Below are 15,475 nucleotides of genomic sequence, written 5' to 3' on the forward strand. Positions count from 1 at the left end.
AAGTGCAGTATCTTCAAACTAAATTTGTTCATCCAACTTTCTTGTTGTTTCTTACTACATGTTGATTGTTTTTAATAGCTTTAATAGTTTTATTGATGTTTGCAAGTTGTGAATGTTTAAAGTGATCTGTAGTAACCCTTTTCACCTCAATGTTTTACTCATTAAGAAATTGACAATGACAGGTTAAACTATATATTATTTATCACAATGTGTTTTGACAATAACACGTTTGAATAACAACTTTGAAGAAACTGTCATTCTCATTGTCATTATTTCCCTAAGCAGCATTAGCATTTCACACAATAAATAAATATTGATATGCTGGCTTGGATTAGAATTTTTATTTTAATTACAAATGAACTTAATTTAAAATTTTAATTACAGAAGTTAAAAAAGTTATGAAGTTAAAAAACAGAAGTTAAAAATTCACATAAAAATGTGAATAACATTTAAACAATAGAAGATCAACAAGCAAGTTTGTTCATTCCTCCTCAGCTAGGTTCTCCCAAAACTACGGGTGGATTCAATGGACTGAACTATGTCAGTTTCTGCAGCCCAGAATGCTTTAAAATCATTAGTTGCAAGAACAGCATTAGTTTTAACCAAATTAATTTAAACAAAAACAATAGAATAGAACAACAAGTAGGTGATGTATATGTAGGTGTGTGTGCATGTGAGTGCTTGTGAGTGTGTGTGTGTGTGTGTGTGTGCTTGTGTGAGTGGTCGAGTGTGCATGTGTGTACATGCTCGTTTGTGTATGCAGAATTGTGTGTGTGTGGCTTGTTCAGTCGTCCCAAATGTTCACTCCTCCTCAGGCAGGTTCTCCCAAAACTGACGGCAGTTGAGGGGCATCATTGGACAAAGCTTGGAAATTATGTCCAACTTCTTCTCCTTCTCTATCCCCTTGTCTCCAGGTCACAGCTCACCTAGAGTCAACCAGAATTTACATTTCACTGGAAATTGTACACTGTTTAGAACTCTGTATATGACAAATAAATTTTACTCTTAACTCTTATTCTCTGTTATTCTCTCTTACCTTCTTCATGAGGAAGTCCAATTGTGTGAACTCCTCGTCGTCATGTGAGAGTTTGTAGAACATCTCTCTCGATCCCTTACTTAGCTGAATAACAGACATGTCAGAAAGATTTGGTGCGTTCTTCAGTTTAGCCAGTGAGTGGCCAGCCCTCCATGCCAGGATGTTTTGACTCTGGATCACCACATTGACTTTCCCAGAGTTGGAGGAGGCAATGACAGCCCTGAAATCTTCAAAATCCAGGACAGCACCTCCAGGCTGCTTCCTCATCTCTTTCTCCACCCCATGATGGAAACTGTCTGCACTCATGAAGGTGTGCCCTGGTTCAAAATATTTTAAAGTAATGTCCTCGAGTGGGGTCATGGGGTCATTTACCACAGTGACTAAAGTTGTGAGGAGGCACCAGTTCTTGTTCTGTGCAGTGCAGTAGTCAACCCAGTAAATGATATGTTTTATGTCCCGTTCCTGATTAATTGCTCTAACAAAAGCCGATGCCACCTCCTCTGCCTTCCTTCCATGATGGAAATGGTATTCTTCTTGGAAGATTTTTTTTTCCCCACAGTAGCAAAGGTCTCATGGAAGGCTGAGATGCGTTTTGTAAATATTGCTTTCTTCACTCCAGGCATTTGGGTCAACACTACGGATTGAGAGGCTATCAATCTCCTCCCATTCTGCATCCAACCTGTAGTGATGCGTTCCTCTCTCAGCTCTCCTCGTGTTCTTCCCACTTTTGACAGGGTTGGCATTCCTGCATGCTGGTTTCAGCCTAGTGTTCTGCTCTACGATGGACATCTTGCCTCAAACATTGCTCACATTCCTCTTCACCCAGCTTAGTGAAGCTAATGTTCCTCTCCTTCACAGCCTTCCTATATGTTTCATATGAACATTTGAGAGAGTTTTTTCTTTAAAATCTTTGAACATCAGCTGAACGCTGACGTCACTCGGCAGGTACCCCCTATGTGGGGTATGCTCACGTCTGTAATGGCTGGAAGTAGGATTGAATTCAATATGTTCAAATATTGGGGCCATGTCAATTTTATTGATGGGAGTATGCCTTCCTCTACATTCGTTTGGTGGTACTACACTTGAGGGGGTAGAATTTCCAATAACAGTTACTATCAGCCTATCATTTTTTGGATGGTAGCCCAAAGTTGTTAGAAATGTTGTCTTACAGACTTCATGTCGCTGGCCGAGGTTGTCATTTAGATGGTAGCTGAGTGACCTGGTTCGTCTGCTCGGAACAGCTGTGGTGTGGTATTTGGTCTGGCGCTGTGAGACCAGATGGAGAATGAAGTTTTTCTTTTCAGTGTAGGACATGTTGCAGTATTCTGCAAATATCAGTCTCCTTTGCTCCTCTGTTATTTTTTAGTGCATTTTTTACACACATTTCACCACAAAGCTTCCCCATCCGGAGAATCTGGGTGCTATGATCATCACTATCTTCATCATCATCACCTTCATCCTCTGGCACATAGGTAGCATCCCTCTCATCATAATAATCAACTTCCTCATCCTCATCACTGTCATCAGTCCTCATCACCCTGTCCTCATCCTGTTTGTTACTTGGAACTACAGATTCTTTTGCCCACTCTTCAATGTAACTACCTGACTGACAATCTGCATCCAGTGAGGCAAACAACTCCTCCAGATAATGCTTTCTCATCCTCTCCTCTTCCCTAACTGTTTCTGCCTTAGAAAGTTTTGGAGCAATTTCCTCATAATGTACTGCAATAAAGAAAGATGAATGTGAATGAATGAATGTATGAATGAACAAATGAATTTATTTATTTATTTATTTATTTATAAAATAGTAACCTGTTTAAACACAATTGATATAGATGAATATATCCTATGTACCTATATGTGACACATAGTTGGCAATTTGACTCTGACAACAGACACAAATTAAATAGCCCAATTCTGTTAAATTTATTGATTATGTAACTAAAAGCTATAATAATACAAGCAGTTGTATCTATCTCCACATTGGGTTGCCTATTTAAGGCTAACTTGGCAAGAGGTTAACAAAAACAGGACTGTATTTTTGGGGGGCGTGTTTATGAGCACCTGTCTGACACATCAAATGCCTGCGATTCACTGCTATGATCAGAGTTATATCTGTGGTTGGCAACCCTTGAATTTCACCGGTGCTCAGTAAAGCTAACGTGATATTTTATCTCAATGATGTGATCTAACGTGGTTTGAAAACTGAGGATAGTAAACACAGACAGATTTGACAGCTATTTCAAAACGGCTGCTGCCGTGCTGCCCGTCCTCTTTCCTGAGGAGGCTCAACTAAGTAGCTAGCTAACTAGCTAACTCTCACTTAGCTAATGTTACAACTTTACTGGACCCAGCTAACTTTTGAAGGAGTAACTTCTGTCACTTGGATTAGCAGTCTGAAATGTGAAGAGATGTCCCAATCAAAAAACATCAACGCGAATATAAATCGGATTATCATTACCCTGTCAGAGTGGATATTGCCTCCAAGGGAGCAGGTAGGCTAAAATGTCTGTCATTTGCTAGTAGCTGACTAGGCAGTAACTTAGTCAATGTTAACTGATAAAACCGCTAAAGCTGCCTTGCTTGGTGTTCATATTTTGCTATCTTCCTTACCCTTCTCTGGATATATGTGTTTTAACGCGAGTTCCACCATCATTTTTCCACAGGATAGAGCCATGGTGTTTATGTGTGAGGGAGTGGTATGATCGTATTCCCTGTCGGGATAGAACTACCAAGGCAGACCGCAGTATCTGAGATGTCAGAACAACAAAGCCAGAACGCAGTAACATCACTTGGTATTCCAAGAGCCTTGGTATTAGTTGGGATTTTGTAGTTACTGCAGTTTTGAACCTCTCATTTCTCTGAAATGGGACAAAATTTAACCATGAGACTTAACAGATGTCACAAAGCCCATTTCGAGTCTTAACTCAATTTTGACCAAATATGTAGTTACTGAGCTTTGCCTTTGTACGGCAGTGTACAGGTCAGTGTACAGATTAGTGAGTTGCTCTTCAGAGTAATTGCCGGGTATCATACATATGTAACAGTAGCTTTACTGAGGCATGTTTTCATTTCAGCACCATTTTCAGCTTAATTGCTTAACAGCTTTTTCTCCATCTAAATCTGCTTTGACCCTTAACCTGTCTAGTTCACAGCTCAGTGAATTCTGGGTATGCGAGTTGTCAAAACTTGCAGCCCCTCATTCACCTCAAGTGGATGCCATTATTTCCTTGCTTCGCTTAATGGGTTGAAGCTGGAGCAGAGGGAGTCGCAGAACCCCATCAAGTAACCAGCAGATTTTTCTTTGCTGAAGACGTGACATTACTGATAATATTACTAATTGGGTTTGTAAGCCACAGCCAACAGGGGCCGGGATATGCGAGTGTGTAAAGGCAGAAGTAGACAACCAAGGAGCTTCATAAGAGGAGGATTTCAGCCCTGACAAAGGCCATTTCAGTACCACACAAGAGTGGCAGCAATTTCTGCGGTTTTAGCCCATCCTGATTGGATGGCTTTCCTTCTTGGACACTCCAAAACAATAAAGGCTTTTTATACATGCGATCAAAACATCGTCTCCTGACCTCTGAGGGTAGGGGGACCACCACTGTTATTGCCATTGTAATTGCTATTGTTAGTCACTTCCATCCATTATCAGGGCTTGCGGATGAAGGACAGCACTGATAGAGTGAGTGGGAGGGGTGACAACAACCAATTCCAGCCCACATGCACCGGTTCTTCAGGGGTGTGCATAAAGGATATTAACCAGCTAGCAAGGGATATCACTAAGTGAAGGCTACAGCAGTAAGCCATACTAATTTACCATTCAAATTGGCACATCCTCCTCGCTTTTGTGTTGGTGCAAAACTGGCAAAAGAACAATTTTAATTCATTAAGGGAATTTCTGCGAGAAGCAGACAAAGTGGGAACACAAAACTCACCCATATGTTTTATTTCATTTATTTCATAATTTATGCCTCCGTGCTGGTGTCCTGTATATTGAATTCCACTAGTTCTGAAGAGAGTGTTCAATATGCCATGTTCACAGACACAAAAATGGACAGACACCTAAAAACACACACACATGCACATGCAGACACACAAAAAAACCATCAGCTTCCTTACTTATTAGCCATCTCTGTAGTGAAGACGTAAACAAATTTTGAGGGAGGTTTCTGGCTGCTGGCTGAATCAGGGATGGAACTCTGTACCCCTGCAGCATTGTGGGAAGGTGTGGAGGACTGACTGAGTCCAGCGCTGGAAGGAGGGAGGGAGCTGGAGTCCTTCACATCACTGGAGTGAGAGCCTGAGAGAGAAGGGCAGGAAAAGACACACATTTTCCATCAGGTCATGTGACTCAGTGGACAAGATGGCTTTGAGAAAAAAATTTAAGTAGAGCAGCACTTTCATATGTGGCTTTATGTAAAAATAAACTGAGAAAAGTTTTGAAATATAAACCATTAATTTAGTTTGTTTTACCATTTCCCATCTGTACAATGCATTACCTTCAACACTAACATTATTACTCTAAGCTCTTACTGTATTCATTCCAACTGCTACACTGCTTTGAACCTTGAACAACCAAAGCAGGTAGGCTTTACGTTCACATGACAGCATGAAACTTTAGCCCAATGACACAGAGGGACTGACACAGATGACAGGTGAAGAATGAATACTAACTGAAGAAATGGGAGTCGTCCTCGTCACTTTCAGCCCCTGAGCACCAGTCCATCCCACTGTAAGGCTGCCGTCGCTCAGCAACACACATCCGCTTTGCCCGGCAGCCCAAGTCTGCAGGACAGAGACACAGACAGCCACTGCACCAGGGGGACCCAACTGGGACAGTGTCTACTGGGGAGGCGGGGTAGGTGGGGCACTGAGAAGGCCATGGCCCTTGGCTGGTCAGCCCAGTAAAAAGGCTCCACGCAGTGGCTGAGTGTGGCTAGACACAGTGCAGCCCTAAAGCTTGAGAGACAGGGTACTGGTTTATCACAGTTTTGGCACAGCTTCAGTGAATATCCAGTTGAATAAATGGATAATATGATGAAACCAAACTCAAGTACTGTAAATCACCATGGGAAGAACATCTGCTGAGCTATTAAATAATGCAAAGGAGAATGAGACACAAACACACAGCTTCACGACACGTGCACACTCACACAGGATAAGGCAAACTAACGAAATACGCAGACTCTCCAACATACGGAGTATAGTTTCAGTCTTGCTACACACACACAGCCCATGAGCAGGAGGGAGAGGCAGGGACTTAAAGGCCTGCCCATGCTCTGCTGTTCCAATCAGTGGCACACGACATAGCTCTGAAAACAGTGTAAAAGGGTCAAAGGTCACCAGACATCTAATCTGAGGTATGCAGCAGCTGGGGTGGGTTACAGTGCACCATGGGACACTGGGCTGAGCAGACTACATCTCCCAGAACTTCTGCCTGGCTTCTGACATGGCAACACCCCGTGGCTCCCTAACCGGTCCTACATGTATGTTATGTGACGCAGGGTTATGTGACTATTTGAAGCTCTATGTGTACGCTTCTATCAGACTGGCTGTGTGCCTGATGTGATATCTGCTGCTTTGTGTCTCCTTGTTCCATCTGGCACTGAGAGGCATCTGTCACACTAACAGCAAACACTAACAGCTACCCTCCCCTACTGCACTGCTCTAAGGAAAGCTTTGCTATGAGAGGGTGTCTCACCCTGGGAGATGACTAACAGGTCCATGGCATGCTGGGATAGATGGCCACACAAAGGCCTTCCCAAGAGAGCCGGATTCCTTTAGACAGGAGACCCTGGCTGAACAATTCATCTGTGTGTATTTAAACAGATACAGAAACTTAAATCCACTTCACAGAGAAACATTTCAATCATTTCAATCGCTTCTCTCGAACCATGATCACAAACTCATGCAGACACCATAGCTTCAGGAGTATGACAGGCAAACCTGAGCCAGGAATCATACGGTGCTGAATTTAATATGGCAAACTGATGTGATTTCGACTGAGGAATAAACTCTTCCAAACACCTGCCTGTTGGTCAACATCAAAGTGCAGACTATCAGAGAAACACCAACGTCTCAGACCTTTACCACCCTTCCTCCTCATCCTCCTCTCTCCACACGTGCTCTGCACGATGGGGGCAACATGTCCCTGTCACAGCCAGCGACAGCTCCCCATCCACCCATTCCTAGCCCCACAGGCTTCCATTAAAGAGCACACAGTATGCTGTCCCCTTTCTGTGGTTCTCAGGCAAGCATTTACAGGGCTAACGCATACATTTAAAAATGTTTTAAAAAACTAGGAGCATATGGAGCAAATCTGGTGCCTGAGTCTACTTCCTGCACATCCTCTAAGGCAGCCAATGACAAAGGGGAGAATAACAGGGTTCTGTGGCATTTTAGTCTCAGAGCAGCACTGCTTATCCCAAATCACACCATACCTCATTTTCATCACTCAGCAAGAACACAAGCCATAATTGAACAGATTCTGCATGAATATCCTCAAAAAAAAGGTGCCTATGTCAAGTGTTTTCAGACTGTGAACACATGGATATGAAATGTATCAACGACACAATAAAGACTTCACAAAAAAGCTTTGACCTGAAATTTTAATGCAATAATGCTATGCATATGTGAAGCACAGCAACGTTCTGTAAACAGCATCGCTTGGACTCAAAATGCATTGCACAACATCATAGCATCATGCATGCTATGAAGACCTGTCAGTATGAAGCTGGCTTAATTTTAGAGACTAAAGTCTAAACGTTTAAAAGTTTAAACAAAGTGGAGACCTAAGAGCAGCTGGTTTCAGCTGCAAACAGGAGCAGCAGTGACAAAAGTAAAACCAGTCTGATGTTAAGGGGAGGTTCTTACCTTTCCGTTCCGCTCCGTTTGCAAGTGTCCCTGCATCCCACTTATCAAAAGACTCCACAGAGGTACTTCTTTCCCTTTTCAGCTTGCCCTTTGCCCCTCCACCTGAGTTCAGGCCCTGTCCATTTTTGAGTCCCAGGCCACCCACCGTGCCCTGCAGCCCTTTGGGGGTGTGGCAACTAATCAGCATCTTAGGGTCACAGGGGGATGGCTGTGACTGGCCACCAGTACCCCCTTGCTTTCCCTGATTGGACAGTTTGGAGTCCATTTGGGCAGCGCTGGAAGGAGACATCACTGTGGGTGACCGCACCACAGCCTCCTGTTTGGATTTTGGACTGCTGGGGGCAAAGACAAAAAACAAGATAAAAAATTCAACAGCATCGAGAACACTGAAGAAAGCTGCTGCTTCAGAGACATATGAATATGAGGTTTTCCATGTCAAAGGCTCTATAATTCTAATGATAAGATTTAAAGAAAACAGGACCTAGTGAAAGCCTTTTCTCAGTACATGCAAGTTTGGTTATAACATATTCTGTTGTGGGTCCAAAATGGCAAGAACTACACGCTCTTAAAGAAGTGCTCTTAAGTCTTAATTTCAGTTTTAGTTTTGATCTTGTCTCTCTGATTGCTCTGCTCGACTGCTCTTGCCTGACGAGTTCATGCTGTGTTTGTGGAGTGGTCTGTCTGCTCCTACATACAAAGGGATAAAAATAGAAATTGGGGCTATAAGCCTAGCTATTAAATAAGGGTAGGTCTGATCTCTCTCCTAAAGTTGAATCTTTTGTTGCCATTAGGGGACAGAAAGGGAATTTTCCACTTTTTTCCTCCGTCGAAATGTTGGCTGACGAGTTAGCTTGTTAGCAAACGCAGCTAATTCTGCACATATTCTAGCCGACAAGAGGTTTTTTTGTGGTTTTTTGCCCTCTCAGGAGCAAATCTTAAAATCTCTATGTAGCATATTTGAGCTAGCTAGTTGGGTAGTTTAGCTAGCCAGCCGATTTGCTTGTTTACCTTGTTTTTACCATTCTTTTGTGTTTGCTGTTAGGATATCCTGATTCTGGTTGTGTTAACACATCTGCTTTTGCTGAACTGGAGGCGTAGTTTATTGTATCAGTTATATATCATTGTATAAGTGGCACTTCTCGTGTTTAATTTCTGCCCTTAATTCTGTCTCGGCAGTAAATCTTTATTTAGGGAAAGCGTGTTCAGTTAGGGGAGAAAAATGTGGCCAAAACTGTGCGAGAGTCGCCGGATAATCGGATTTCTGGAGGGAGACCTCTAGGATGAGTTCATCTGCGATTGTTGCCGGCTCGTTGAGCACTTGGAGAACAAGATTCTTGATCTCGAGGCCCAACTAGCTGGACTCCACAGAAATCTTGAATTGTTAGAGTTCCAGGAACTGATTAATACGCCCTATAGGGAGATAGTGCTCACCAAAGCCGGGTAGGGGGGAAGATACAGACCAGATAGGGCAAGAGAGCTGAGTTACAGCAGGAGGTATGCGTAGAAAGGGGCGCACAATTCCAAGAGAGGTGGCATCTCCGGAGATCGCAGTGACCAACCATTTCATGCCACTGCAGGACGAGTTGGCCCAAGATCCTGAGAGTGGGAGGACTGAAGAGCCCCAGGGCACCCAGGCGGCCCTATCCTCCAAGAAAAGGGAGTTAGTGATAGCGGGGGACTCAATCATTAGAGGGGTAGATAGCATAGTGTGCTCGCGAGACAAGGAGTCTCACACGGTCTGTTGCCTGTCTGGTGCCCGGGTTGGAGACCTCCTGGAGCGTGCGGACAAGCTCCTGGCCAGAGCGGGGGAGGATCATGGTCCATGTTGGAGCCAATGACATAGGAGGGGGTAGGTTCGGGGTTCTGCAGGACAAATTTATTGAGCTAGCGGGGAAGATTAGGAGCAGAACCTCCACGGTAGTCTTCTCTGGAATTGTACCGGTACCATGTGCAAGCAAAGGGAAGCAAGCCTTTATATGGAGGTTTAACATGTGGCTACAAACCTGGTGTAGGAAAGAGGGGTACAGGTTTATGGGGCACTGGGACTCCTTTTGTAACTCCTTTTTGTATAAGCAGGACGGGTTGCACCTGAACCGGAGGGGTACAGCTGCACTGGGCTAGCGTATGCTTAGAGTAGCAGAGGGTTATTTAAACTAGGGTCTGGGGGGGGGGGGGGGGGGGGCAGGGAGGTTACACAGTGAGATGGGTAGGGATAGACAGACTGGCGGAATAGAACACACCATGGCTAAGTATTTTATTAGTAGTGAGGGAACCAGTCAGAGCAGCACTGTAATAGAGGTGGTTTTCAGCAGCTGGGAGTTGAAAGGAAAGACAGGAAATACACACGCAGTACCCTGAAATTCCTTTGTTTAAATGCTAGAAGCATAAAAATAACATTTTGGAACTAGAAACTGCTATGAGTAATAGTAATTATGATGCTGTTGGGATCACAGAGACGTGGCATAATGGGGATGGGGGATGAGTATAACGTAGAGGAATACAAGCTGTTAAGAAAAGATAGAACCAATAGAAGAGGAGGAGTGTAGCTCTCTATGTAAAGGACAATCTTAATATTCAGGAAGTTCTAGGAATGGAGCCCCCTGTTAGTGAAGACATATGGATTAAAATATTGGGGGAAAATGTAAAGGGTCTAAATGTCGGAGTGTGTTATAGGCCACCAACCTCTCACAGCAGTGTTAACAGTATGCTCTTTGATAATAGTAAGCTAGCATGTCAGGAGGGTGAGGGAGGCTAAAGGGCATTTTGAAAGACAGATTGCAAGGTTGCAAAGAGCAACCCTAAACACATTTTTTTTTATTTTATTTTATTTTTTTTCAATACTACAGTTGATGAGGATAAGAGGTATAAAAAATAAGGATGGAGTTATAGTTTATGATAACAAAGCTATTGCTGATACCCTAAATAATTACTTTGGGGAGTTTCACTAGTGACGTGTTTTCACATATGCCTTCAGGTGCATTCAATTCTCAGAGTCTTATAGAGGAAATTGATTTAAATGATGCAGAAGTACTAGATAAACTTCAAAAACTTAAAACAAATAAGGCAGCAGGCCTCGCTGGAATATATCCAAGAGTTCTCAGGGAACTAGCGGAAGTGGTTTACAAGCCTCTGACAGTTATTTTAAACAATCTCTCAAAACTGGAGAAATACCACATGACTGGAAACATGGCAGTGTAGTACCTATCTTTGGACTTTCAAAAGGTCTTGCCTGAGAGGCTCGTAGTGAAAATGAAATCTGCAGGAATTACAGGAGCTATCACTCAGTGGGTTCGAAGTTGGTTGTCTAATAGAAAGCAGACTGTAACTGTGGGAGGTACTGTATCAGAGCAGGGTCCTGTATGAAGTGGAGTCGTGCAGGGATCGGTGTTGGGGCCTTTACTATTCCATATATACATAAATGATCTGGATGCAGAGGTTAGTAGTAAAGTAGTAAAATTTGCAGATGATACAAAACTAGGGGGTCTAGCCAACCGTATAGAATCAACTAAGGTAATACAGGAAGACCTAAACTAGGGGTTGACTGATTATCTGGTTGTTAGATAATCAGGGCCGATATTTGCAAATTTTTGATTATTGGTCATTGGTATATTTTTATCTAAATTCCCAATAATTAAAAAAAAAACTTTTAAAAGCGATGTGTGTACTATCCCGATGCATCTCCTCTGTCAGAAAAAAATGCTATTGGTATGGCTAACATTCGTTCCACAAAATTCTGTCATTGGTCGAGACAGACAACATTCTCTGACGTTGAAAATCAAACGTTTTCTCAGACCTGCTGCTGGAAACAAGGATGGAAGGTAAGTATCCAGTGAAAGGGTCGTTGTGCTCAAACCATGCCATTAACCAAATTGCACTAGGCTAATTGGACCTTTTTGAATCAGTAGGCTATAAGTAGTCTACGCTTAAGCTAAAAACAAGCTTGGAATATAAAAGAAATAAGGACTTGTAATAAGGACTAATTGGTGCACTTACGCTATAAATTGCAACGGTTTAACAAATAGTAATGTATATTTATTCTTTCAAATGAAACACTCAAAGAAATTTACCCTAAGGCACAGCCCTTCTGAAATACGTTTGCCGTTTGCCGCTTGGATGTTTCTTCATTTGGCCTCATCATCATCATGGAAGAAGAGCTATTAAAATAAAAAATTGCAGCACAGAGTTTGCACTCCACAGTATTTTCGCTAACTTTATCACAGTCCTTCCACACGGTACCCTACTTTTGTATGACCTGTCCATTTTTCACATAAATGACTTATGAGCAAATGGGCTCCTAGAATCTCCCCGCAGCTTCAGAAAAAGCATGGACGCACAGGCTAGTTTTAAGGTTTGATATTTCATACTTTATGATGAAAATACAGCCTAAGTGATGTATCAATTCGCTTTATTTCTTATGCAATGATTGCCATCATTCGTCCGATAAGTGAATGCTTTTGAAATAGTGATAGGCATCTGTTGCGTAGCCAAAATAAGATAACCATGGAGAAATTTACCCACAATGTCAATATTAGCCCCCTTTTAGTAGGCCCTCTCTCTCTCTCTCTCTCGTACACCGTCTCAAATCAAATCAAATCAAAGTTTTATTGGCATATGCACAGTAAAGAAACAAGTTCCCTGTACAATGAAATTCTTCCTTTGCCTTTCACTTATGAGTGCCGTTAGGAGTAGAACACAAGAAAACACAAGAATTTAAGAAAGAAAAAATATAAAAAAAAGGTCAGAGAGTGTAAGAAGAAAATAAATAAAGGATATATACATTAAATGTGCAAAAAATGGCATCAGTGCAGTGTAGAATGTGCAATGTTGATGCAATGTCAGTTCCATTCCATTGCACAGTTGGTTGCAGTGTGGGTGTGTATGCATGGGATAGGCCGGGGAGGTGTGTATTTGTGTATTTGACCCATTCAAGAGTCTGATGGCTGTTGGATAGAAGCTGTTCCTGAGTCTGGATGTTCTGCATTTCACACTTCTGTACCTATTGCCAGAGGGTAGAAGTGTGAACAGTTCGCACTGGGGGTGGGTGTAGTCCCTGACAATGGAGCAGGCTCTTTTGTGGACTCTTTGATGATAGATGTCCTGCAGAGAGGGTAGCTGTGTCCTAACAATCCTTTCAGCAGTTTTTACCACTCTCTGCAGACGCTTACAGTCCATTTCAGTGGTACTCCCATACCACACCGTGATGCAGCTGGTCAAGATGCTTTCAATGATGCAGCTGTAGAAGTTGCTGAGGATCTGTGGTGACATGCCGAATTTCCTCAGCCTCCTCAGGAAATACAGCCGCTGTTGTGCCTTTTTGACCAGCTGGGTGGTGTTAAGTGTCCAAGTGAGGTCATCACATATGTAGACACCCAGTAATTTGAAACTGCTCACCCTTTCCACCCCAAGCCTATGGATGATCAATGGCTGATGAGTTTTCTTCTCCTTTCTCATGTCCACGATCATTTCCCTGGTCTTGTCTGTGTTAAGGGTGAGATTGTTCTCTTCACACCATGTCACCAGATTTGCCACCTCATCCCTGTATGCTGTCTCGTCACCGCCAGTAATGAGTCCGATGACAGTGGTGTCGTCAGCAAATTTCAGGATGGTGTTGTCCTTGTGAGAGGCGACACAGTCGTGTGTAAACAGTGTGTAGAGCATGGGGCTGAGGACACATCCTTGTGGGGTGCCGGTGTTCATCACGATGCTACTACAGGTTGTATTTCCTATTCTGACAGCCTGTGGCCTGCCAGTGAGGAAATCTAACATCCAGTCTCATTCGAACGTGCACACCCTCGCAAACACGCTGCAGCTCAAATGTGACCCTCACAGATAATCTGTAATGGCAAATGTGGTCATTGTAGTTATTACAATTTTTAGTTTATTTTTATCTTTATAAGTCCATGCTGTCACAGTCTATTTCCTTTCACACCGGGAAAAAAAAGGTTAAAGTCATTCAAATATTGGCCTGAAATATTGGTTATCCTCCTCTTTGTTCACAGATAATCATTATCGTATCAGCCTTGAAAAAACCGTATCGGTCGACCCCTAACCTACACAGCATCCAGAAGTAGGCAGATACCTGCCAGATGACATTCAATTTAGCTAAATGTAAAGTCTTGCATGTGGGAAATAAAAACCTTAGACAAGACTACTTCATGGGGGCAAAAAGTAGAATGTGCTCAATTTGAAAAAGACTTGGGAGTAATAATTGTAGGGTGACCATACGTCCTTTTTCCCGGACATGTCCTTGTTTTGGGACCTAAAACATGTGTCTCTAAATGAGGACGTGTCTGGGGAAAAAGAGGACGTATGGTCACCCTAAATAATTGACGCAGTTTTGGATTCTCTTTAATTGTAATGGCAAGCTTAGTTGGGCCGAATGGCCTGTTCTCGTCATAATATGTTCTTATGTTTTTATATGTGGAGATTGTTGGGAAGCAGGCCGAAGCCAGGGGCTGGGTGTTGTTAAATGTCCAGGGAACATAAACTCAGAGAGGGGGTAATTTAGCTGTAAAGAGGGCCACAAGTCCCCATCTGACATCTGCTGGGTATCAGTCCCAGCCTCTAGCCCCACTGCTGCACTCCAATTTAATCTCTCTGCCGCAAATGCGACAGGGGAGCAGCTGGGGGGGGATTGGGGGGTACCATAGTCTAAAACACCCCTAACCAGAGGAGGTTTCCACCTTCACAAACACACCCAAAAAAGCAGGGATTCCCCCCTGTGTCAAATAAATGAAATGTGCAGTAACCATTGACAAATGGGGTAGTTTGGCATTTTTGTCTAATTCATCGTAAAGAACTTCCCACTGCTACACTCCGAGGCAGACATTCACTCACTTGCACGCACGCACACACACATGCACAGAGTCTAAGCATCTTAGTAACTCTGGCCCACTCAATACCCTGCCCTCCTGACCCCCACCTTCCCTGATTCAGCAGAAAAATAGAAATGAGAGAGCGACAGAATGAGACTAACCATACGTTCACACCAGGAGTGGCGAGAGCATCAAAATTCGCTATGGCTGCCCTGCCAACAACGCTGTCGAAGAAGTGGATGCTCTGACGTAGATGGCTACAAGTTCGTTCGGAATGCTTGGTCTTGCAAACGTTATTTAAAGGGGCCGCAAAACAAACAAACATGTCGACCAGTATCTTTGTGCTGACTGACCACAAGTAGGTTATAAGTTAATCTCATTACATCTTTTAAATGTGAAGGTAAGAAATTGATCGATGAAGGAAAAAAATGAACAATTATAATTATATGTTTGGTAACGAAATAAACTAATAAAAAGCCATTTGTGTGGTGTGACTTTTGTGTTGATGCTAAGTGCGAAGTCAAATTTCAACATGCAATTTATAGGACACATTTACTAGCCCTGGTCTTTAAATAACATTAACGTTAATTTGTGTGTAGCCTACATTAAAGTAAATAATGGGAAAACCCACCACAGCAATTATTAATCTCTCCTCCAATTGTGCTTGGTAAATAATGTTTGGTGGGAACAAAAGTTTACACAGTTGTGTTCTGTAGAATTCTCTAGAGTGGCGCACAACCAATTCCGA

At 42.8% G+C, this 15,475-nt stretch overlaps 1 protein-coding gene across 2 annotated transcripts in view; it reads right to left on the reverse strand.

Annotated features, from left to right (window-relative positions):
- The window catches only part of LOC118788727 (B-cell CLL/lymphoma 9 protein-like), a 136,441-nt gene that overhangs the window by 8,598 nt on the left and 112,368 nt on the right, over positions 1 to 15,475 (reverse strand). For both annotated transcript variants that reach the window (XM_036544759.1, XM_036544758.1), the window contains exons 5-7: positions 7,913 to 8,247; positions 5,714 to 5,824; positions 5,159 to 5,339 (exon numbers count right to left, since the gene is read on the reverse strand). In XM_036544759.1, the coding sequence (XP_036400652.1) occupies positions 5,159 to 5,339; positions 5,714 to 5,824; positions 7,913 to 8,247 (627 nt within the window). The remainder of the gene's footprint in view (positions 1 to 5,158; positions 5,340 to 5,713; positions 5,825 to 7,912; positions 8,248 to 15,475) is intronic.

The sequence above is a fragment of the Megalops cyprinoides genome, chromosome 14 (assembly GCF_013368585.1).
Source record: "Megalops cyprinoides isolate fMegCyp1 chromosome 14, fMegCyp1.pri, whole genome shotgun sequence".
Classification (NCBI taxonomy): Eukaryota; Metazoa; Chordata; class Actinopteri; order Elopiformes; family Megalopidae; genus Megalops; species Megalops cyprinoides.